At 38.2% G+C, this 25,229-nt stretch overlaps 2 protein-coding genes across 4 annotated transcripts; one reads left to right on the top strand and one right to left on the bottom strand.

The window, feature by feature from the left end:
- Nucleotides 1-1,133: 1,133 nt before the first annotated feature.
- LOC122081215 (hemolysin A) lies at nucleotides 1,134-11,107 on the bottom strand. 2 transcript variants are annotated; one of them, XM_042648235.1, is made up of 9 exons: nucleotides 10,928-11,101; nucleotides 10,619-10,700; nucleotides 8,061-8,140; nucleotides 7,482-7,584; nucleotides 7,216-7,372; nucleotides 5,750-5,878; nucleotides 4,349-4,435; nucleotides 1,968-2,012; nucleotides 1,134-1,494 (listed from the first exon to the last, which is right to left on the bottom strand). In XM_042648235.1, exons 1-9 carry the CDS (start codon nucleotides 11,013-11,015, stop codon nucleotides 1,339-1,341), a joined length of 927 nt encoding a protein of 308 aa, XP_042504169.1. In that variant the 5' UTR covers nucleotides 11,016-11,101; the 3' UTR covers nucleotides 1,134-1,338. The 2 variants fall into 2 exon arrangements, with proteins under 2 accessions (XP_042504169.1, XP_042504170.1); XM_042648236.1 differs by lacking the exon at nucleotides 5,750-5,878 and having other exon boundaries at nucleotides 10,928-11,107.
- Nucleotides 11,108-15,351: 4,244 nt separating this feature from the next.
- On the top strand, nucleotides 15,352-25,183 carry LOC122080823. Of its 2 annotated transcripts, XM_042647686.1 has the most exons (5): nucleotides 15,352-15,668; nucleotides 15,922-16,067; nucleotides 17,926-18,036; nucleotides 24,282-24,552; nucleotides 24,812-25,183. In XM_042647686.1, exons 2-4 carry the CDS (start codon nucleotides 15,951-15,953, stop codon nucleotides 24,513-24,515), a joined length of 462 nt encoding a protein of 153 aa, XP_042503620.1. In that variant the 5' UTR covers nucleotides 15,352-15,668; nucleotides 15,922-15,950; the 3' UTR covers nucleotides 24,516-24,552; nucleotides 24,812-25,183. The 2 variants fall into 2 exon arrangements, with proteins under 2 accessions (XP_042503620.1, XP_042503619.1); XM_042647685.1 differs by lacking the exon at nucleotides 24,812-25,183 and having other exon boundaries at nucleotides 15,355-15,668; nucleotides 24,282-24,749.
- Nucleotides 25,184-25,229: the final 46 nt, after the last annotated feature.

The raw sequence follows: 25,229 nt of genomic DNA, 5'->3' as shown, positions 1-25,229 counted from the left end.
AAAAAAAAAAAAAAAGGCCAAATAGAGACAATGCAATGGGAAAGAAGAGGACCTATGATGCTTTGCTTCAGTGTCCAACTTGGTGCAAGTCTGACTTCTAGCAACCATCTGAGGCACCGTTTGTTAACGTTTCTACTGTTTCTGTGTCTAGAAATAGTAAAAATGGCTTTTTACATTTCTGGTTAAAAAACGGATTTTTTGGTGTTTGATAAACCTGTTTCTCGAAACGTTTTTTGTAGACATAATGCTACTAAAAAGCCCAACAATATCATTGAATGCCAAAAAGGGAGAGATCGTTCGGTTTCCCCTTTTTAGGTTTAAATAGTTGAGAGATTTATTGGGCACAACAGCCTTTTTTTCTATCAAATTAATTTCTAGAAACGACGAAACAAGTCCAACTTATTTCGTCAAAGTCGTTTCTAGAATTGTAAATAGGCATAAATTTTGATTTATGTTTCTAGAAACGGGTGAAACGGAACAATTTTATCAAAAGCTTTTTAGGTTATTTCTCCGTTTTTGGGAACAAGAAAACCAAAAAACGGAAGGAACATTGTCAAACGGTGCCTGAGTGCTCAACCTTTGAAAGTCAAAAGGAGAAAGAAGCAAGATCATAGTTACCCCATGAAGAGTCAATATAATGTAGTCCCTATCTGAAAACCATCAGCTTAGAACCTTTGAACACAGTGGATAGGTAAAACCTTGACCAGACACCCCATTGCATTTAATCGATAGATCATAAATGAATAAGATTCAAATCCAATGATTTATCCAATGTCCATAGGATTTATCTGAATAAGAACCAAATTAGTTATGATAACGACTTGAGAATTTCTGCAATCCATCAGGGCTAAAGCAAGGAATGGACCAAATGGATGCTGAGCATGAGCTAGCATGATTTTCAACAGCTAATGTGTTGTTCTCGACTGTAAGCAGTAATGCCGCATATACCTGCAATAGCTAAGCTTAAAAATTAAGCACGAAGACGCTTATAGAAGGATTTCCACACTCCACTGGAACCTGTCAGGATGTTCCATAACCAAAGAGTCCAAAATTAGTTCAGATGATCAAGTATACTAGCAATCTCATTGACCGTTTCCTGTATATTTCTAGCAACCATTGGCATGCTTCAGAAATATGAAAATAAACATATTATTAAATAATGCTACAAAATTTGCCTCATGGCATGTTTCAAAAGTACGGGATTCCCCAGTACTCAACCTTTGGAAGTGGGATGTAGGCTAAGTTACAAGCAAGCTTCTTTAAGGTACCCTTTCTATTCTTGTGTTGACAAAATAAGTCTCATTTCATGCTTCAATATGGTTTTACCAACCATAGAGTTCAAATCTTGGCACTCTCTTCTGTCTTCTCCTTGCCAACTCGGTGGAAGTACACGAGGAACTCTGTATTACCCTCAGCACCCTTAAGAGGAGACTCGATCCATCCTTTACTGCATAATCCAAAATTTTCCACACCATTGATGATCCTCTCAAGAACCTAAACAGTGGATAGGATCTTTATTAGGAAAAATACGAAACCCCAAGTGGGATACAGATAGGTTTTTTAATGTGGGGCCACCCAAACAATAAAGGAAATAGGTAATCTATAAAATAGTACTTTGAGATAAACTTAGAGGTCAATGAGGAATTTGGGCTGTCTAGTTGGAACGCTCCATGTCAAGAAACAAGTTCTCAATAAATTGAAAGCTTCATAGTGAAAACACAGATGGAGTAGCATGAAGAACCACCCTACAATTGCATAGTCCATCAATGCCTTAAAATAGATGTAATCATCTCAGAAATCATCCAAGCTGACTTGCTTTAGCTATTATAATTTATTGAGTCCATTCTCTAAACAACTCTGCAACTGATTAGGTTACCTAATCCCTAAGTCCATGTTTTTATAACACTGGATTTCTTTTCAACAGATTATTAGGAAAATAACTATTGCAAAGAGAATGGTTTACATACTTCTTGATGCACAAGAGGATCTCTAACAATCCCACCTCCACCCACCTGCAACAAAATTAACTTATGAATTCACATTTCCTCAATGTGTACTTTCATTGAATGTCCTCATCCAAATATGCCATTCTAGACCACAAAATTATCTCTATGTAACCATACATACAAAGGATAAAACAGAACAGCGGATTATACACCATCGAGTGTGAAATTTGAAGGTGATAATATCTAGGCTTAATCATCCATGTCAAACCAAATTAGCCAAACATAGTTCGTCTCCACATAGTTGAATCAATCCTATAGTCCCTGAACAAAAAAAGTTCCAAAGGACTGAACCAAATCACATATGAACCTCAGTTACAAGACAAGGTTGATAAACAATGTAATGTCTCAAGGGCATGTATAATTGGAGCCTCATTTGTGGGTTTCCACAACCTGTTATAAGAAATACACTTGTTTCATTAACATACCTCCTCTGCTCTTGGCATATCCTTTTGATCAAATCTATCTGATTTGAGAATAACTCTGCCAGTGTTTTTGCTGCCTGTCCCAAGCCCGGATAAAATGAGGAGGGTTGGTGCGTCAGGTCGGCAGCCGGCACCCAAAAAAATTTAACCAAACCCTTTTTACATGGATTCTAGAACCTTATACTTCTTATCTTCTTTTATGGTGTTCCCCCATAAGCAACACGATACACTTTGACACAGGTGCAATGAACAGAGAGCAAAGGTTAACTAGGGTGTCCCCTATAAGTGATGCACCACGTCGGCACTTGGATGCAGTGACAAGTAGGTAAGGGTCGTACCTGTGTAACTTTAGTTACAGTAGGACGGATTATATGATGTGTAATTTTAGTTACATTAGGACGGATTATATGGTATGTAACTTTAGTTACATAAAACAAAAAGGGATTATATGGTGTGTAACTTTAGTTACACTAGGATAGATTATGAGGCGGTGAAAATTAATGGTTGGGAGATTTCGTACAGTGATTATTTTAGGTATATGGGCTCAATAATAAATGAAGAAGGTGATATATAGGGTGATGTTTCACAGAGAATTAAAATTTTACAGGACAATTATTCGACCGGCTATAATGTATGGAGTAGAGTGTTGGACAGTCAAGAAGAGTACTTTAAATAAACTGAGTGTAGCGGAGATGAGAATGTTGAGAGGGCTGTGCGGGAAGACCAGAAGAGATAGGACAAAGAATGATTGTATTAGGGATGCCTTGGGGGTTGCACCTATCCAGGACAAACTCTGTGAGAGCCGGTTGAGGTGGTATGGCCATGCTCAACGGAAACCTATGGATGCCCCAGTAAGGAAGACTGCCCATATGTATTTTGTGAGAGCCAGAAAAGGTAGGGGTAGGCCTAAGGTGACTATTGACGAAGTGGTTCGGAAAGATATGCAAAGGATAGGGCTTAATCCTAATATGACTTTGGATAGAGTTTTGTGGAGGACAAGGACCCGTGTTGCTGACGCCTTATAGGGGATGTTTCCCATGATGCATCTTTCTCTACTGCTTTGCCGTCTTCTCTTATCTCAATTTTTCCTCATTTTTTTAACCTCTCTTTTGGGCTTCTTTATTTTTTAATTTCAATATCGGATCCATGTAGCCGACCCCATTTAGTTGGGACAAGGTTTTGGTTGTGGTTGTTGTTGAAGTGGAGAGGTGAGTCCACTGTGTTTGTGTGATCAACATATTCCATTAATAGTCATATGACCGGCAATGATGTATGCTTCGAAAAGTTGGGCTGTCAAAAAGCATCATAATGATAAACTCAGTGTAGCTGATATGAGAATGTTGAGATGGATGTGTGGCAAAACTAGGAAGGATAAAGTAAGAAATGATCAAATTAGAACTGATTTGGGAGTAGTCCCGATACATGATAAGCTACGAGAAATCTCTTGATGTGGCATGGTCATGTTCAAGGAAGGCCTTTAGATGCTCCAGTACAGAGGAGTGATTTGATTTAGATTAAGGACGCTAAAAGAGCTAGGGGGTAAACCTAAATGACTCTGGGAGAAGTGGTGAGGAAAGAAATGCATAGCTTAGGTCTTGTATCAAGTATGACCTCGAATAGAGCTAATTGGAGGGTAAGGATCCATGTAGCGGCCTGGGTAAGGATCCATGTAGCGGCCCCATTTAGTTGGGATAAGGCTGAGTTGTTGTTGTTGTATCTGATTTAAGAAAATGCTAGGAAGATTAAAGAGCTAATCATCACTACTTGGTTTGATAATGAAAACATGACATAGAGAGTAGCTAAATGAAAATTATGGGGGAGAAGTCTCCAAGAGTTAAGGAAATTAATTAAGTTCCTATCTCTGGCCTCGGATAAATATCCAAAAGAAAAGGCCTAAAATCAAATTACACAGTTACAAACCTGGGATCGGAGGGCCTCAAATTGAGGTTTAACCAGCGTAACCAATGCAGCATCGTTCTTCATGACATTGACAACTGCAGGCATCACCTGCACTAATGAGGGAAAAAATAGAGGGGAGGGGGGGAAGTTAACAGGTACATAAATAAAGTCCACAAATGAATAATAAACCATGGAGAAAAATAAAATACAAACAGTAGGATGCTGGAATCCAGTTACTTTAATGGATATTTAAAGACAGAAAGAAAATGTTTGTTTAAAAAAAAAAAGGGTTTACGAAACTGTATTTTGTTTTCTTCTCTCAAAACAAATGAACAAAAAAATCTTCTGGAGACGAACAGAAGGAAAAAGAATTGTTGTTATTTTAGCAGAGTTTTAATAAGCACGTGCATTATGGATGGAAAAGATATTCCAACATAAAACATGTCTTGTGGAGACCCAAACAGGATCACCTGCAGCAGGGATGGAAGTGAACTCTCTCATTTGCCATCCAAGATCCTTGTGGAACACCCAAACCAGGAGGAGAATTTAAGTTATACTTACAATGGGCAACCTCATTCAAAGGGGCTGATCCATTAGGAATGTATGTAACTATGTAAGCATTGTGGAGATGATTGGGATGATGGGTATTGATTAATTATCAGATTTACTTTTTTCCTGCAGAAATGTGGAAAGGTTTTCTGTTGATGATGGGAGTTTTCACACATCATTTCTAGAAGTTTGGGTTGCATGGAAGGAGAACCTTCAGAGAGGAGTATGAATATAGAGCAGAAAGTAATTCCCTTGGCTGTTTTTTCGTGTATTTTGGAAGGAGAGGAATACCTGGACTTTCAAGGCAAGGGCAGAATCAGCGGAGAGGGTAGCCTTAAAGTTTATACGGACGGTTTCTATCTCACTGGCTGTTGTTTCAAAATTTAGAAGTGTCAACACTTTCAGATTATGGGAAAAAAGGGTTAATTTTTAAATGAGTAGATGTTTTTGTATTTTGGCAGGGCAGGGTCTCTCTAATAGGATGACATGTAGGAGGGGATCCTAATGTAAAGGGGGTCACCCGAGTGTACAGGTGGCTTTCTTTTACAAACTCTTTACCTTCTTTCACCCCCCACACCCCCCCCCCCAACCCCCAAAAAAAAACAACAGAAAAAGGTGGAGAATTTTAGTGAAAACAGTAAATCCTCTTCCAAGGCTTCAAACAGCAAACACAAGAAATACCTTATTCAAAACATCAGATAAAGATATCTTGTATAGTGAATTAAAACTAGGACTATCCACACAGATGAAATGGTCCAAAAAATAGGCATACTATCCACACAGATGAAAGAGTATGTGGTCCACATCCGAAATTCCATAATTAAAATGCTTACAATCAGTAAAATATTATTGTAGCACTCTTTGGAAGCATACCAAGAGTATAGAGATGAATGAGAGATCCAGTGTCACCAAGTCAACTTTTTGTGGGAGTGCAGAAAGATATCTTAAGTTTGTTCTTTCTATGATACTAACACGCTCATCTCGGCGAATCTTTTCTGCCACCTAATGATTAGTCAAGAATCTGTTACAAGAACCATAAAAGCTCCCAAACTCGGACAGCAGAAAATATTTTGAAAAGGAAAGAATGAAAATAACAATGACAAGGAAAAAGAAAAGGAAAAGGGAAAGAATACAAGCCAAAGTGACAACCATAACATGCATTGCTTAATTTGATGGATATTTTCTACCACCAAATGAATTAGACAAGTAAGAATGTTCCAAAAACCATAAAAAAGCACCAAATAGGACAGATGACATTACTTAGAAAATAAAGGAAAGGAAAGAACATCTTCAAGGAAAAGAAAAAGAAAAACAGACAAAGGACAACCTGTGGATATATGTGTCCATCAAACCCTAATTAAGCATATTAATTTGCATTATCATTTTATATGTGTATGTTGTCCTAAGGTTATAAGGGCGTACTATTCATGCTGTTGTCAAGTATATTTTCCGGAATGTGATTCAAGAATATAAATGTGAGCATTCATTCCTATCACCGAGAGGTTTAAATGTTATTTCCAACTACTGTTGTACTTGTTGTTAATTAGTGTTATTTACTAGGTAAATAATACCTTCTTTTTTTTTTTGTATAAAATAATACTACTAATTTTATTGTAGATGAGTTGATTCACCTTGTGCAACTTCAGTGAACACCCTATAAGATGCTTGGCTAGCACACCTAGTATGGGAGACTGTTAGATGGCAATCTATAAATACATAGCTAGGGAGGAGAGACACACCACATCACCATTTGCCAACAATCTCTCTCTCTCCTCCAATTCTTCTCTCTCCTCTCTTTAGACTTGAGAGCTAGAATTTGAAAAACCCTAATTCAAAAAGAACATCCCTGCTGCATTGATCTATATCGCTCGTGCAAAGTAGCCAGTTCAAATGCAACAATCCTTCGGAGAACCAACACTTATGGATTTTGAGGTAACCCTAAACTCCATTGTATGTATTTGTCCAAACCTGTATTGCACATTCCATGGTGAGGGGATGCAAAATTTTTGTCGAGCATTCCCCACAGCCAACAAGTGACATCAGAGCCTGGAACTGCAATACATAGGAGGAGGAATTACAAATAGGGAATGCTAGATACTGATGAGTCACAATCCTTATCCTAACATACGCACACGGAATCTAGACATATTCAATGAATCTAAACACAAACAATAAATCCCCTACTTCAGTCAAGATATAATATCAGGAGCGTTAATTATGGAGAGAATATCAATTGAAGGAACATGTCCTGAGAGGATCTAGTGGTGCTTGTTATTTTTTACTTGCTTCACACATTTTAAGTTATTAGAAAGAAATATAATAAGTACAATTATGATTACCTGTCCATATCCTACATCAACTCCATAAACATAGGATGCACCATACTGAAGCAAGCAGTCAGTAAATCCTCCAGTAGATAATCCTGAATCAAGAGCAACTTTTCCATCAACATCAACACCAAGCTGTTCAATAGCTGCTTCTAACTTATATCCTGCTCTGGATTAGAAACCAAGGAAAAAAAAACTTATAAATCTCCAATTGTATCGTAGAAATTTAAAAATGATGCATTAAAATGTGAAATAGGTCGTTTCCAGAGAGTAATCACCTACATACATATTTTGGAACTTCAGCCTTTATCTCTACAATAGCTTTATCAGATACAGGTGTACCTGCTTTGCTTACCACCTTACCATTCACGAACACTTTGCCTGAAACATGAACCTCATTTCGATGACAAAACAAGGAGAGTTGAGCATAATGAAAATATGACAAGAGCTGAAACTAGCCCCAATTATTTCAATGATCAACCTTTGATGAAAAAGGAAAAGGAGAAAATTTTTATAGATGAGCATGGATCATATTTCAGTGTGTTACGACACACTGTAGGTAGAGGTCCCCAAGGAGTAGCCGAGTCGGCAAGGGACCTTCGCCTCAGGAAGCGTGTGGTTCTGAGTTCAACTCCTCTTACTCCCTTGGGACCACTAACACGGGGGTGTGTAGTGCTCTTCACTGCTTTCGGTGAAAGTTGAATGGGAACCATTCAACCCAATATGACCCGGTCCATGTGGTTGTAGGATCAGTATGGGCCTGCAAGACTAAGGCCGAAGGTCTGGATCCCATCATTAGAAAAAAGAAAAGAAAAAATGTAGGTAGAGATACTGTACTAGTCAAATTTATCACTAACCTTGTAAGATCCATGACTGTATGAAGGTTCGGCTGTATTGCTGAAACCTTTCAAGACAGATCTCATCCAGTCTCCTCTTCCTGAAAGTATCAAAAATAGGACACAATGACTAATTTGATGAGAAAATTAAGTGTGTTCCTCCACTTGAACTTTGTAGGACCATATTCCAAGGATCAACATCTAAGGTTTCTTTTTGTTGGACATCAGGGAACATAACACCAGTTTTCAGTGTCTTTCAAATTTCAATAGCAATGCCCATTAAGTTTAAAACTTTCAAGGTTGTTAGCCCTTGATAGGAATTGAACTGTTGTTATAATACACAATCGACGGGTATCATTCTAAGACATTTATCCTGAAAACAAACCAATATTCTGTACAACCCAGATTGCCAAAAGACTTCCCATTAAAACTCATGATGTACCATTTGATTTGAGTTGGACCACCAAATTTTAACTGTGGCTAGGCCAGGTGGAGCTTTACCCACCCAACGGGCTTGAACTAGTCACGTCATCTGCCATGTGTCTCAGATGGGCAGATCATTAAGCCAAGGTTATCAAAACAATTGTTTACCATACATTTAACATACAGGATTCCCCTGTTAAAGTCAACCTAGTTGGGCCATAGCGGGGACGTTGTGCCGCAAGGAGGGAGAATGTCACAACCAAGAAATGACCCAAATCCATTGAGCCCCAAAGGTTGGGCAAGACACGGGAGAGGCATTGAGGGAGCATGCTCTTTAGTCCCACTTATTATGGCATGACGCATTTTAAATTTGTGTGGCCCAAGGGTCAAAGTCGACGATATCATGCCAAGGGTAAGGGGTCAGGTCGTTACACTTACTGGGTTTTATACAAGCTTTTGAGGCAAAACAACCATCAAGGCCACTTGTATTGTAACAAAATCTTGTCAATGCCTAAAGTTCAATTATTTAGGGCAAGTTCTTTTAATTTGTATGCAGTTTCACATTCTGGCGGAGCTATTTTCCACTTACACTCGTATCAACATTCACAGTGAAGCAACAACATAAAATTGTTCATTTATTACTTGGTGGTCAAATGAATGCACATTATCGAATACAGATCATTACACGAGCGTTTTAGTGAAGCCTCTCATTAAGGTACCAATGGGTCCTCAGGCCCAAATAACCAAATTTGTGGTAGTCCTAGCTCAAATAGTCAAATGGGCATAACCTCATACCCAACATTCAAAAGATGGCATGCTAAACCATGAATTGGACAATCATACAGCCATACAGCTGGTTTGATTGGACCAAAATTTCTGCATGTATTATGAGCTTAAACTTTCATAGATGGTCTAAAATTAGAAAGATCAAGAGTCAAAAGCCCATTAATTGTGAATTCCAACAGAGTTTGGATTTGAGAGCCTTGCTTGATTAGGAATCAGAAACCTCATTAATCTGTGCTGCTTAGTAATTGTAAGTGCAACAGAAAATTGATAACCAATCTCTACTGAAAGTAGTAGTTCCTTTTCATTCAATTGCTTCTAATCCTAAATATCCACGCTCATGCAATTTCTTGTTATTGCCTCAAAAATTACTTCAAACATAAGAGTTTTGCAAGAAATTCTCAAATTCTAGTGTTAGTCAATTGATTCATTACGATCAACAGTTGTTTAACTTCTCCTTGTTTGAAGGGCATTGACTAAAACAGCTCATCATTCTTGGTTCAGTGACAATTTCTTCAAGTTTTGTAGAAACTTTGTTTCTGTGCAAGCTTTTTGCATGTTCAATTTACTTTAGGGCTGTGTTCTATACTGGATTAGAGACATAGTACCAGGTTCATAGTATGACTTGTCTATTTCCAACATGTAAATGACACAATGGATAATTATCAACAAAACAAAGAAATAAATAAATAAATAAACCAACTTGACAAAAGATTTCTAAAACCATCAAGTCCCTCTGGGAAAGGCCATTAATTTAATGTAATTACCTATAGGCTTTGGAAATTACTGAGGTTGGATTAGTTGATACAGCTCAGGGAAAAATAAAAGCCTTTCAATTTTAAGCTCACACCATCAGGCATTAGCATCATTTCTCAAGTAGAGTGCCCATGTTTTTTTTATGTTTATCTGCCACTTCTAGCAATAGTTAAATAAAAGAACCATCATTCCATCAAGACATTTTGCAGTGTAGCAGTAAATATGGAACCCCTATTACTTCTCGTGATTCCATTAAGGAATAACAAGTTAGCTGGCAAGAAGTACAATGTTATAAATATCCCAATGAAACCTAGTACAAAGATTCCGAAATATATTCAGCTCTTGGCGAAAGAAGGATAATATGTATACTCCTCTAAAGTTCTAAACCTACCAGCATCAACATGTACAACCAGAACTGCTCATAATCACTTAACTTCTACGATTTTTTACTTCAGATAATAGTTACAACAATGACAACACTAGCCGCCAGAGATAATTTCAGCATTAAACAGAAATATATGAGCGATGACAATGGCAAAGACTAAATCAAACAACGAGAAATAGAGAAACAGAAACTATGCGATTAGAACAAAAGAGAATTGAAATTGATAGCTTACTTTTTATGTGGTTGCACATTTCCAGACTTAGCAACAGCGTAGGTTCTGAGCGGACAATGTATAGGGTTACTGAAATATTTTACTGAAAACCAGTGCAGACAATTAGAAAAAACTTGACTATGTAATCAGAACAAAGATGAATAAATATAGAGAAATGAATGAAGTTCCGCAAAATTCTTTTATTCTATTTCGTATTCAAAACAAAAAGTTATCAATCGAATTCAAAGTTTTGTTTCTCATACGTAGATATTCTATAGGGGAAACAAACGTCATCTTGAGAGTTCAGTTGGAGGGATTGAAAAGAAGTACCATTAAGCTTTCCTGTGTTCGATTTGAATAAACCAAAAAGAGTTGCAGAAGAACTTGAGAAAGGAAGCTTCAGAAGCTCCAGAGCCATTACTTCCCCGATTTCGCCGTTTCTTCTTCACTCTCAAGTCCTTACAACGGCAGAGGAGTCGTTAAAAATATTTGGCTCAAATAATTAGGTCCATAAACTCTCAAATGTTTTTATGCGCTGCCGGTTCGTAGCCCGGATAAACGGAGGGGGTGGTGGTATCTCTAAGACTCCAACAGCGGTTGGGGAAATATCCTAGACCGTCTAGTGTCCTGCATGTGTTGGCTTAGGCTGATATTTCAGCCCATAGGGTGAGTTAGGGTTGCGATTTTCAGGCCTGAGGTTGGATCGGGTTGAGTTGGGTTGCCTAACCAGACCCAACCCATCTCAATCCAACCCAACCCCACCATGTATATTAAATATATAATCATATAAATATATTAATAATTATTAATGGGGTACCTATAGAAAAAAGGTCTTTCATTTTCCACAATCTATACTTATAAGAAAACTTTGGTCTTTGGCCTCTGCAATACATCAAGATCAAGCAATCGAGTAACCGATAGTATTGAGATGGACTAGATTGGGTTAAACTAGGCCCAATCATGGTCCATCAGGGCTAGGTTGGGTTGGGTTAAACCCGATAGGGTTCGGTTGGGCTAAACCCGACAGGGTTGGGCTTGGGCTGAGATATCCCATCCCGACCTAGGGCTAGGGTGGGCTTGGGTTGAGTTAAGAGACCTTAGGATTGGGCTGGGTATTGACAATATTTTGGCCATCTGTGTGTATTATGGCGTAGAGGGTGTTGACGGGCAAAGTTCCTTTGGTAAAAGTTAATGGGCCTACCTGCAATAGTACTTTCATGAGTCACATGTTTTTTTTTTTTTTTTTTTTTTTTTTTAAACAAATAAACTTCTATTCAACAAAGACGGGCAAGCATGCCAAAACAATATCCCAAAGCTTTCCATAGAGAGAAGGGATCCAAAAACCCTAATCAAGGTAAGAGAGAGCCCATTTAGCAACATCATGAGTCACAACTAAATTTTGGGATTGCATGACCAAAAATCCCATATGAATCCCTGAAAGTTTTTTTTTTATCTATATTCATTACAAACATTGATAAATTAGCATTACAACTAAATCGAGTAATTGGAATAGTTAAGAAAGTACAAGTTCCACAAATAGATGGGATATGATTTGACTAAAATCTACAATTTTGGGTTTCTTTACTCCCTCTTAGTCAGAACTTACGAAACCCGCTATGTTTTTAAGCACCATTTGATAACGTTTTCTAGTGTTTCTGTGCCCAAAAATAGTATAAACGATTTTTCACATCTCTGGGAACATAAACGGATTTTTTTGTGTTTAATAAACGAGTTGTCTTTTGATCAATTTTTTATCATGTCTTTCCCCAATATTTTGGCCTCAACTTGTTTCTAAAAAAACAGTGAAAAAAATATAACATGTTTCGCCATTCACGTTTCTTATATCATAAATTGCCATAAATTTCTCTACAAAAAAAAAAAAAAAAATAAAATTCTATTTATGTTTCTAAAAACGGGTGGAACGAAACGGATTTATCTAAAGCTTCTAAGGCCCCTTTTGTGTTTCTCGGTATAGAAAAACATTTCTAGGAACGTTATCGAACGACCAAATATTAAACGGTGCTTTGTTATCGAACGACCAAATATTAAGAATGACACCTAAAGTTATAATCGAATATTTGAACCAAAACCTACATTGCTATTAAGTGATGATGTGTGTTTCATTCAACTTGTCGAATTTGAAACATTTTGAAATATGATGGTTTCGACCAAGGTTTTAAACTATAATAATTTATGGCAAGTATTGGGTAAGCTAGCGGGTTACTGATCAATTTAATCCTCCAAATCGCCCCTGCAGCCACTCCCACCCCCACCTCTTATTATCCCCTCCTCTCCCTTCCTCCACCCATGGCCCTCACCCACCCTCAAGCTACACTGCAATCCCACACTCCCATATCCCAACCCCCATTTGAGTGGAGGGGAAAATAGGGGTGGCGGCGGAAGTGGCTGCAGAATTGGGTGGAAGAAGGGGTACATGGGGGTAGGCCAGGGGTGGGGATGGTTATTTGCCTTCCATGGAAGTAGAAGAAAAATATGAGAAAGAAGAGGGTTGCAGGGGTTGGGCAAGATGGTTATTGCCTTCTGCATAAGAAGAAGATGAAGGAAAATGGGTCTCATGTTTATGATTAAAGAGAATAAGGAAGAATTGGACATGACCAGGTTATAATTGATTTATGAGTTGCCCTCAATTCAGGATAAGCTCAGAGAATGTTCATGTCAAAATTGAGGCATTTGGATGCCTCAATACGAAGGAGTAACCAGATGCAAACAGATGGAGCTAAAAGGGTTAAGAGCAAGCAAAAAATGACCTTAGATGATTTAGTAAGAAGAGACATGCAAAAGTTAAGTCTTCAACCTAGTATGGCATCTATCAAAAGTTCAAAACTGCCTGGAGGGCAAAGATTCGGGTCGTTAATTGTTTGTAAGTGGGATGTCCTAAAGTTATTATTATTTTTTTAATATACACAAATCCATGTAGCGGACTCTATTTAATTGGAATGTTTGTAGAATAAAGAAGAATCGGTAATAAGATTTTTAGGGCATAGATTTAAGGGAAAATTACAAGATTACACGCTATTGGGTTTATCATTACAAAACTACCCACTTAATGTTTGGGTTTACAAAACTACCCAGTACAGTGTTCCTCTCTCAACATGAAACTTTCTAGACAATTTTACCCTTAAAACTTACCTTCTCCGATCAACTTGTCTACCCCATCCCTTACCTTCTCCTATACAGTTGAGCAGCAAAACCTCCTCTTTACCATTCTTGGTCTTCGTTGTCCACCAACAAGGGCAAGCTCTTCTTCTGTTGAAGATGAGCGGCCTCCTCTCGGCTGCATACAATAATGTAATCAGATCTCAATGTGCAGCCTGGCGATTTTTACCCCTGTCCAAGAACAACATTGGATTTAACGAATTCGATGATGACTACCTAGATGGAAGAGATTTCCGCCGATCACCGGTAGCGGGTAGTCAAAGGCAGTGGAGAGTGGGTGAGTTCGGTGCTCTGCAAAGAAGAAAAAAAAGTGTGGTTCGAGTTTGTAGAACGGGATAGGGAGGAAGGAAAAGAGGTGGGATGGCAAGTTGCGTTGTTGTCTTCTGCTTCTTCTTCTTCTTCTTTGGGTGGAAATTGCTCTACTGAAAAAACTCCATCCCCTCTTTCTGCCAATCACTTCTCAAACCATCTCTTCAACCACACCATGTCAATCGACTTGCAATTGCAGGATATGTTGTTCATCAACAACCCTCCGAAATTTGAAGCCTGAAATTGGACATGTGGTAAAGAAATGAACTAATCTAGTTGCAGAGTTTTAAGTCCCAGACAGAATGGGACTAATCCAGTTGCAGGATTTAAAGTCCTAATAGAATGGGACTTAACAATAGAGAGAGGGGTGGGGCAGGAGCCGCAACACTGCAGAAAAGCAAGGGGTGGGAGAGGGTGAGGCGAGTTACCTTGTTGTACGCCCTCCTCTTCTTCAAATCACTTCAGATCTGGAGGTGGTTTCCATGGGTGGCTAGCTAAACAGTCATTGCCCATCCAGGCCGCCGTTGTCACCGCAACCAATTTGGCCATTGGTGCCTTCAATTGTAGCTGCTGCAAAAATAAATTGATCGAGTTGAGAAATTGTTTGCAGCGAGTGGAATGGTGTCATGCCATGACTTGTAAACAGGGGTGGGAAGAGCCGTGGATACAGTGATCTCAGGGAAGTTTGGGTGGAAGGAGGTATGGATAAAACTGGAATGAAATGTAAGACGAACACTGTAATGGGTAGTTTTGTAAACCCAAACATGATAGTTGTATATTTTTGTTAACTCAAACATATGATGGATAGTTTTGTAAATGGAAACCCAAAAATGGGTAATCATGTAATTTTCTCTAGATTTAATCTATATAACCTAGTTGACAACAAATGCTAGCACATTTTATCCCCATGTAACCCATTAGCTTGCGGAAAAAAATCGTCTGCAATTCCGATATCGTACAATTCCGTGCAATACCACCTTTAGGCGGTGACACGTGTATTGATGCTAATGCAATGGTCCAGATCTGATTTAAATGTCTTTTTGCTGATTTAATGTTTTATTAGTTATACCAGATCTGGACCATTGTATTGGTATCAATACACGTGTCACCGCCTAAAAATGGTATTACACGGAATTGTACGAGATCAGAATTGCAGACGATTTCAACCCATTAGCTTGCCCCTTTGTGTTTCAAAAAATTAGAATATAAGAAAGTGGTTCTCTACCCCGGAGCACAGGAGCCTGCGCTACCGTATTTATCATTTTCTCTCTCCTCTCATGTAAAAAGATATCACCATTCACTATCTCTTGTTAAGTGGAGGGGAGAGATATACTACGCCCGTGCTCCCGTACAGAGTTCTAGTATTCAATCTATTCGGGTAGCCTGCAGGCCCTGCACAGAGACACTGTTCCCAACCTATTAACCGGCAGGCGAGTGTCACACCGTTGGGTTCGTTCCGCACTTGCGATTCGGGAATTGGAGAACGTCGATCTATCGTTCTGGTGGCTCTCCATGGAAGTTAAGAACTCCATTGAAGATCTTTCGCACATTGAACTATTTACCTTTAAGAGGAACGAGAGCTAAGGTATGCCCTAGAGATTAGTGTTGAAACCCCAAATGTTTTTCCCTCTATACTCTCGATTATCAGTTGACCTCTTCATCTGTTCCAACTTGGTGTAGGAGATCTGTGAATTATGAAATTCGACATGTATCTCAGTTCTGTTAGTGGTAGATGATTCTGATTTGAGTTTTGAGCTTACTAAAGTCTCTGGTTGATTATCAGATGGATAAATTTAATGATTTCTGGTGTTAAATTCTTGGTATTTTTTTGAGTGCAGGTGTAACCATATTTCTGTAGTTGGTCATCATGGAAAAAATCTTAGAGTTTGGGAGGAAAGCATTGTTCTATGTTAGGGTCCTCTCAGGATATGAGGAGAGAAGGATTAGATCTTATAGATTGCAACTTCAACGACAACTTGAACAGGTTTTTATCTTTCATGTTTTTTTTCTTTGTATTATGGTTTTTAGTAGTATTTGATAGCATTTGATATTCTGCGTGTAATGTGTTATAATGTCAAACCCTACTTATGTGAGGCTCAAGCTTTTAAGCAGAAAGATGGCAAAGTCTCAAATCAATATTTGAGCTAAAACTTAAACTAGAAACATCCAGCCAGGACATACATTCCTGAAAAAGTCAAACAAGCTTTAAGGTTACAAAATTTTAGGGGCTTGATCATAGAGTGATAGGGATACCCAACCTTATAGTTTCACCGATATCGAGGCTCTCTAGACGGGTTTTCTGAGCTATGCACACCATTGTCTGATTTTCTTGAAGTCCTGCATGTGCTAACTTCTGCTCCAACTGGATCCAACAGTTAAAATGATTTAAATAGATTTAAAAATGATATATTCTAATAAAATTTGGTGTGGGTAAATTAAATCTATCAATTTGTAGCTTCCTAGATGAAGATTGAAGAAAGAGTACGACTCAATTTGACTAAACCTTATTCCAAGTAAATGGGGTTGGCTATATGGATCCTGTTTTTCTTTTTCAACTCTATTTAAACCCATACTTGTTGTTAACCCTAATCTATGCACGTTCTTTGTCACCACTTCTCCCAAAGTCCCATTAGGTCTTCTCCTTGCTCTTGAAGAAAGAGTAGAGGCATACCCAGTGCATGAGGCTTCTAGCATTGGGGGGTCTGGGGAGGGTCATAAAGTACACAGCCTTACTCCTGCTTCGCGGAGAGGCTGTTTCCCAACTCAAACCCGCAACCACTAGGTTGCATTGGACCAACCTTACCGTGGCACTGATGTCCACCCTCCTCTTGAAGAAAGAGTGATTGACATAAACACCTTCACCCAAAGGGAAAGTGGATAGTAAGATCAAAGCAACCAACAAATTGATTAAACAATCAGCGTTTCACAACAGTTTAACTGGGGCTAAAATTGTCCAACTGCAGAAAATAAGGTCAACTATTCAACAAACAAAGTAATCGGAAATATTTGAAATCTTAAGCAGTGTGGTTTGGGTTTCCCTTTCATCCTTATTGTTAAGAATCTATAGTCAACATTAACTAGGCCTTATCCTTGTGGTTTTAACAACTTGGATTTGCAAGATCTTGGTGCCGTTGGAATGGTAGGAGGATAAGCTTTCAAACAGGGCCAGTTCATGCTAACTGCTCTAGTTAGCTGAAAAATAGTGACTTGAATAGACAAACAAGGAATCAAACTAAAAGCCAAAAAAGGATATATTGCATTGCTTTTTGAAAAATATGGAATCATTTGCATGCTGCAGTTCTTCCTCTGTGCTTGTGCATTGACCTTGTCATTGGATAACGATGATGGAGAGATCGGAAGGCCATAATTGATCCTGCTCCAAATTGTTCCGAGCTTGTCAATCATGCTAGCTTCATTATTCTTCACTTTTTTTTTTTATTTTTTTATTTTTTTATTTTAGATAAAGATAAACCGCCGTATGTGAAACCAGCCTTGAATGCATTAATGGGATTGTGGGCAAGGAAGTACCCATTGCTGCACTATATATGTGTGCTATATGGATCTATGAGATTTACTAAATCATTTTTTACGGTCAATTTAAATACAAGTTCACCATTACACTATACAAAGTTCAAATCTACACCAATAAACATCAAATTTTGTAATGCGCCCTTGGGATATTAGTTGAACCTTGTGTTTTGGTTGTCACTGCTACCCTGGTAAATAAGGTTTATGCAACGGCCTTGCATCTAAAATTAGTTATATCGTTTTTGCTCTTCTCACAGCTTGGTTTTTCTTTCTTTCATTCTTAGTCATTTGCCCTCTTCTTTCCCTTTACTCAGAAGCAAGCAAGGAAGGCAGCATTGAATAGGATCCCGGAGCAGGTTATTTTATCAGAGGTTCGCCGTATGGTTGAGGAGATGCAGACAGTGAATCGGAAACTCGAAGAAACAGTAAGTCAGTCCCGTTAGTCAAATAAATTTGATAAAAGAAGCAAGGACTGAGTGGAATAAGGGAAGCCAAAAACAAAAGGATCCCCTCATGGGAAGTTGTGCATGACTGATTCACTTTTGCAATGCCTAGATTGTTTATACGGTTACAATTTTGTGATGTTTCCAATTGACCATGTTCTGGTATTTATATGCACTTGCTTCCCTCCCCTTCTCAAACTTTACCAAAAATTTCCATGTTAATTTTTAGAGAACATACTGAGTTTAATTAACTGTCAAATGCTGAATACATATATAATTGCCTTGACATTATAACATTTATTGTCACATGATCCAACTTATCTTTCTTTTCTTTTCTTCTTCTCTATTTTTTATTTTTTTAATATAAGATGGTTAGATGATCCTATGTTCCAAAATATAAGCATTGAACAATTGGCATACAATTTGGTTTGAATATTATGGAATAAAATTAGTGTACCCCTTCCCTGTATGTGCTCCAAAAAAAAAAAAAAGGTTCTGTATAACTTGGGACATGTTTTTGTGATTTGATCACTGTTTTGATCTTGTACCTTGTCGTGAAATAAGAAATGAATAAACTACTTCATATTGTAGAAGTGGTTGGAGAAGATTGTATGACTTGTCTCTGAGGATTTATGATGTAGATAAATCACAGAAATGGGCTTATTTTAGGGAAAATAAGCCTTGGGTTGGGTTACATACTTACATATGTGTTGAGCCTTTGGTCCAAGGGGTTTTTGTTGTCATAGGACACTTTACTGGGGTCTAAAATATGGATAGGAGGTTGGAATACGGGATTTATGGCTAGTTAAGTTGGAGTCTTACGTGCCATTTGGTAACACTCCTGTGGAGTGCTTCTAATTTTTTTTTGCTTTACCGGAGTGAAAAAAAAAGGGGAATGTGTTGTCTGTCTACTACTCCGGAGTGAACGGAACTACAATAGTGGAAATGGAGAGTGAAAAAAGGTTGCCTTCGCACTCTTGAAGCATTTTTGGCTAGAGATGCGAGAAACAAAAACAATCAAGACCAACGCATTCCTCCTTTGTGTCTCGCATTTGTCCTCAGGTTCACACAATGAGAAGTATCTCCGAAGGTTCTCTCTCCAAAGCCGTTGCTGGCCGCTCATTGGCGTCGGGTCTGGTATCCCTCTCCTGCTCCTTTATCACTTCCCTTCTCTGCCTCTCTCTCTCTCTCTCTCTCCCCCACCTTGATCTTCACCCTCACTCCGTCTCTATCTTTCAGTTACCCTTTCTGTCAATGATTGTGAGCTTAGGGTTTGCAACCTGAAACCCTAGGGCAACACTCACAAAGTCTGACTTTTTTAATCAAACTCTGGTTGACTACTTTACAGCTTGACAAAGTCCTTCTGTGAATAGGTACTGCCCCCAGGTGATAGTTCACTTCCTGCTAGGTACATTTGGCTAGTTTAAAATCCATTCAAACTAGCGTTCTTCATTTGGGATGCAGTGTGCATTATATTCACGCTAAAGATTTTCTTCCAGACAGGATTTCAATTAGCTACAGACGTTTCCTCTGTTATCAGCATTGTGTGGAAGCTGGACATATTTTACAACACAATTTTTTATTCATTCAAGATCTGTGTAGTATTCTTCAATTCATCTGCCTTTATCCGGTGGCTTTGAAGAACTTGTTTTCATATGGAATGTGAGAAGACATAGTAAGTTGAGAAGATTATTGTTTTAGATGATCCCTCAAGTCTTTTCCTGATTGCTTCGGAATGACCATACTAGATAGATAACTTGAAGTTGTGTTGCATACTCTTCCGTCTAGTCCAGGAAGCATGGGATAATCAAGCTGCTATTTACATTGCTGACAACCCATTTTTTCATGGGAGGACCAAACACATTGAGGTCAATTGTTTCTTTATGAGGGATGGAGTGATGAGGAAATTGATTGCTACTCCATTGTTTCTAAAAATCAATTGAGTGAAATGTTCACTAAGCTTCTGTTTCATCCCCTTTTTTGGGAAGGTTGTTCCAAGCTGGGCATGAGTGATATATATGCTCCAGCTTAAGGGGGATTGTTAAGGTTATATTTATTCCATTTGATATAACTGCAAGGGGTATTGTGGGTTTTCAGTTGTTTGGTTTAGGGCTTATTTGTAATAGTTGTTATACCTGCGGTATACGTGTCCCTAATATTATTTCAAATAATATAAATATATTCTGTAGCCCACGGTTGGAGTATTCTGTCTAATTGTGAGAAAAATTTCTCTTCTTCTAGTTTGCGGCACTTCTTCTGTTCTTGTTCTTTGTCTGGTTCTTCTACATTATTAGTACTGATTTCCTGTATTTGATATTGTTTCACTATCAAATTTTCTATTTTCAATTAGATCTAGTTTCATATTCTATTAATCTATTCTGTTAGTTTCATATTCTATATTCTCTGTTCTGGGATCCTTTTTGTACTAGTCTCTAGGTGGATTTTTCTGGTTCAGGATTTGTGACAGCCACCAAAGAGCTGCTGTTAGCCATCGTTTTTGTGGGAGGAGTTATTTGGCGTCCTTTTTAAAGAGGTTGATTGGAGCAAGATGGATGAATGTTGTTTCAGGTCTTGGAGTAGGTTCCCACTAGAAAAGGTGAGGATGAAAGGATTTAAAAGACGACAAAAATGGTCTATATCAAGTCAAAATTTTCTAAAATTTCTTAGCATCCTGGGGAAAGTATTATCCCACTAACAACGATTAGAGTAAAACAGTTCCACTAAGAGTTGAAGCATAAGGATCCTAGTGCTTAATAGGGTACTGATTTTCAACTAATTGAAGGATACAGTACACCAAATGACTAATGGGTGTGCAATTTTTTTATGTAGCCGAAAATAATGGGGACCAATTATTTGTTCATTGCAAGGTAGCTTGGGTTGTATCTCTGTATTTCAGGGGACTGTTTGACTATTTGAATTGGTAATGCTAATGCCTGAGAGGCAAAAGGTTTGCATGATCAACTCTTTCTTTTTGTGTGGTAGTATTTGTAGAAGATACTACCCTTTTTTTTTTTTTTTTTTGGGAGATGTAATAGAAGAATTTGTGAAAGGGGAACAAATTAATGGATCCTATGCAGAATTCGTTTTTTCTAGATGGGTGGTGAATGGTGATCAAAGTGTTTAAGGGTCTGAGCCTAATATGGATTGGAGAAGTTTGTGCTTAAGTTTTTTTTATCTGATTTGACTTACCCATTTCCATGTGTGTGTGTCACATGTGAAAGAGGAGATGATGCAGTTGCACGATGGACTTAGGAAAGAAATATCTTTTGATTTGATTTTCTATTGTTTTAGAAATAATTTCTTTTTAAATTAGCTAGCTTCTAATTTTAGAATAATTTTCCATTTTCAAGTAGTTTTCATTAATTGCTTGATTTTTCCTTTATATTAGTCATGTAATAGAGAAGAACTCAGTTTTAGATTTTTTGAATGAATTTGAGAATTTAGGTTTGGGTTGAACAATGGCTGCCGACCCTCTTTTCCCCCTTTTCTGATTTTCTTCCCTCTTCTGGTTTTCTTCTTTTATCTTCTTCTTCCTCTACTTCTGTATTTCTTCTCTTCTTCCTAAGCCTTTATTATTTCCTGCCGTTTATTTTACCTGACCTGAGATACTCTGTTTTGGGCGACAGTACCATATTTTAGAGAAAACTTCACAGCAGTCCTTTCTCCAGTCGGTTGACCCTAAGATTTGAGTCGAAGGCAGCCTATGCTTAGGCAACTCACCCTCTCTGAACCTCAGGTCATCTCGCCTTTTCTGTGGTAAGAACTCAGACCTGCAACCGGGCTGAAACCCTTCTCTGCCCATGTCTGGTTCAGGTCCTTCGATCTTTCTCACCATTGGGTTGCTTGGACTGAAGCTTTAACCGAGGGATTTTCCACCTATAGGTGACCCTCCTCCAGAAATCCCAGCCCAAACCGAGAAGCATTCAAGGAGTTCTCTCCTTTTTGTTTTTTTCGTTTTCCCTGGTTCTTCCGCCTTGCTGGTTAGTATCGTGAGGTAGAAGAAGACTTTGTTTATACACATTAATTCTGGTTATTACAAATAAGTCCCTCCAACTTCTGAATTCTTTATAAAGACACCCCTCTTCATTAGTTTGCAAAATAACCCCTCACTCTTGGCTTTATTTCAGTTTAACCCCACTATCATCTTTATTTTCAGAATTGATCCTTTTCTTTGGATTTAATTCCTATTAATTCCCTATTCACTTATTTCACTCTAAAAGGGGTTTAACTTGTACCAGAAATTACAAAATTGCCACTGGTTTGCCTAGAGTGAATTATTTGTTAATTGTGGGCCCATAAGCAATCCGATTCCCTCGGATCCGCATCAGGAGACTTGGTGATTTCTCTTGAAAACATGGTGAAAGGAGCCAATTTCATTAGGTGCAGACAAGTCCTTGAGTGATCCATTTAGATGGATCATTTGGCCATCCCAACTCAACTTTATGTTGCTCCATGATTATTATACTCTGCCTTGATGCTACTATGCCTCACTGTAAATGCTTTAACTTTGCTTGATATTTATCTTTTTCCATTAAGGTCAATCTTTTTAGCTGGAAGCAGACATCTTCAGAGGATCATCCTTTATTTTCTATTGATTCTACTGAGGCTCTCCTAGATCACTAATTTAGACCAGTTTTCAGCTATATCCATCACAATTTATTTACGTAACACGGTTGCACTTGTATATTGGTTGTTAATTTTTAAAAATGATTGAAGTTGTAAAAGAAACCTTGGGATAAGACTGAAATCTAGCGATCATTTCACGCCTTGTTTGTCAAATTTAATATATTTAGCTTTGGTCCCCAAATCCTTAAATGGTCCTACCCCCTACTATCCCAGCTTCAGAAGGTAATTCCTTCTCGATTCTTGAATGAGTATCTCTATAGCAAACTTTGAAGTATAACTTTCCTCTGTTTATTATAGTATTTTCTAAAAGGGAAGAACGTCCGCTCTGTTATCTTGAAGAGACATGATGCAGTAGCACTAACATGGCTGGACCAGCATGACCTGATCTGGAAACCCAGACTGGGACAAACCTGTCCCAAAACTGGCTTTTAGTCCAAAAAGGGGTTGTAAGGAGATAGCATTTTAATCTTTTATTTTATTATGTTTTATATTTTACTTTGGTAGGAGTTAGTTATGTAGGGGATTTGCTTTGAGGAGTTAGTTTCCTATTGCCTAGTTGAGTAGGTTTATATTTTGAGTTGGATTTTTTCTGATGTTTGCTTTTAACCTAACCATGGAATATTAGAATTGAATGAAAGGAAAAGTGGGTTTTGTTTACCTGTGCGGTGTGATTTAGCTGTGTGGCCTTTCTCACTTTTTCCATGCGGCTCTGACTTTTGTCTTTCCTTCCCTATTTTTTCGGTTGCTTGATCCAGTTCAGTCCTCCAGTAAGCTCTTATATTCATTTCCTATTCTGTTATTTCTTCTTATTTATTTCATGTTTTACAAATTTTCCCTGTTTCTACCAAACCAGCAAGACAGATGTATCTGATCAGTCTCTCTCATCCCTTGTCTATTCTTCTCCAGAGTTTGGCTATTAGTTCCCTTCCCCAGGGCAACCTAAACCCTTGGTGATTGTTCACAAAACCACTTTCGATTGTGAGAAATTTCCCTGCAATTAGAACTCGTTTCCATCCTAGCACCTGGGTGCAGATTTTTTTTTTTTTTTTTTTTTTTTTTGCTTTGACCATCCTTGTGTGGCTTTAAAGAGCGTGGGGTTGGCCATTCATAACTCCTATAGTTTCCTCTTGAGTGAGTATGATTTGGGGAAAACTCTTATTGGAGTGAAACGGTTTTACTTTGTTTTTTTTTTTTTTTTTTTTGTTTTTCTGTTGAAACTGTTATACCTAAGCTTGCTTCCATCGTGAGGAAGAAGAAGAAGTTCTTCTGTTTGTTATTAAAGACCTAATTTTCGGTTAATTACAATTATGCCTGTCCTTGCTAATCTGGATTATATTATGCCATTCTTTCTTCTGAAATTTCAGAATATGCCTCCCTTAATACTGTTTTTCTTTATTGCAAGGTTCCATGACTTCTATTTATTTACAGTTTTGCCACTATACCCTTAATTTGAGTTGTATAATATTCTTGTGGGCCTACCGTGATCCCAAAGCAGGGTGTTGTGACCCAGGATTGCATCTGGGGTGGGTTTCTCTTTTTCAGTTCGATAATATTCATCTTTGGTTTCTCCTTCTGTAAATGTTTGCAATTCATATTCACAGGAGGCTGCCATCGATGAGTACTTCAAGCCACTCGATAAGCAGGCTGAGGCTATAATGAATATGCAGCTTGAAGGAGAGGAAAAGAGAATGAAGGAAATGGTGAAGGCCATGCGTGAGCAGGCTTTGCTTGAGAAAGTTGAAGCAGAGAAGATGGAAAAAATGAGCAATGTGGATTCAGACCAATCTCGCAACACAACATCCTCTCTTGACAATAAAGGTGGTGAGATGAGATGATGTGTGAAAATTTGTCATCATATTTGCGAATAAAAATGTAAGCAATAGCCAACCTCGCTCTGCTACTTTGAGAACATTATAACATTCAATAGATGTGATTTTGTTCAGGGGAGGCAAATTCCTCCCACCACGGTTAGTTTGCTTGGTACAAGGGGATGTCCATTCACAATTGTTATATCGGCGAAACTAGGGTGAAAAAAAGGAATTTTGAAATAACATTATTTCCTTTTACCAGATAGAGATGTTCAGCTTTGCATTACAGTTACAACTTAGCATGATGCAATTTTTTTTCTCAGGCAAAGAGGATGGCTGGGTGGCCCACTGTATTCTGCCATGTGGCATGTCAAGTTAGATTTTGTTGGAGATTTGGATTCCAACATTTTTGCTCACATGTCGAGTTTCAGCCCAGGGGGAGTTTTCCAAGTGGAAAACATAGCATTGGAAAATCTGAGACTACCAACAAGGTGTATCAGAGAGTGGGTGCATTGACATGCAATGTGATCGACATGCTACCAATTGTGCTAAGCAGTCGTTCTTGTTCATGGACATACTTGGGAGGATATGATATATGGGATGGTAAGGGCTGCATGATAACCTTTTTGTTTCTCAGCAACATTTTTTGAAAAAAAAAAAAAAAGAGATGGTAACAAACGGATTTCTGAGTGCCACTTCATTTTGGTTAGGACAAGAGCCAGTTTTGGCTGTGGTCAATCG

The sequence above is a fragment of the Macadamia integrifolia genome, chromosome 6 (assembly GCF_013358625.1).
Source record: "Macadamia integrifolia cultivar HAES 741 chromosome 6, SCU_Mint_v3, whole genome shotgun sequence".
In the NCBI taxonomy this organism is placed as follows: Eukaryota; Viridiplantae; Streptophyta; class Magnoliopsida; order Proteales; family Proteaceae; genus Macadamia; species Macadamia integrifolia.
Note: the sequence above shows the minus strand (reverse complement) of the source record. Positions and strands in the feature narration are given on the sequence as shown.

What these genes read in the sequence shown, in the direction of transcription:
- LOC122081215 (XM_042648235.1), bottom strand. Translation starts at nt 11,015, where the DNA reads ATGGCTCTGGAGCTTCTGAAGCTTCCTTTCTCAAGTTCTTCTGCAACT. An exon ending in GTTCCAAAATATGTATGTAG is followed by an intron (nt 7,373 to 7,481) that starts GTGATTACTCTC and finishes TTTCTAATCCAG; the next exon opens with AGCAGGATATAAGTTAGAAG. An exon ending in TTGATGTAGGATATGGACAG is followed by an intron (nt 5,879 to 7,215) that starts GTAATCATAATT and finishes ACTAATCATTAG; the next exon opens with GTGGCAGAAAAGATTCGCCG.
- LOC122080823 (XM_042647686.1), top strand. Translation starts at nt 15,951, where the DNA reads ATGGAAAAAATCTTAGAGTTTGGGAGGAAAGCATTGTTCTATGTTAGG. An exon ending in TTCAACGACAACTTGAACAG is followed by an intron (nt 16,068 to 17,925) that starts GTTTTTATCTTT and finishes CCCTTTACTCAG; the next exon opens with AAGCAAGCAAGGAAGGCAGC. An exon ending in ATCGGAAACTCGAAGAAACA is followed by an intron (nt 18,037 to 24,281) that starts GTAAGTCAGTCC and finishes TCATATTCACAG; the next exon opens with GAGGCTGCCATCGATGAGTA.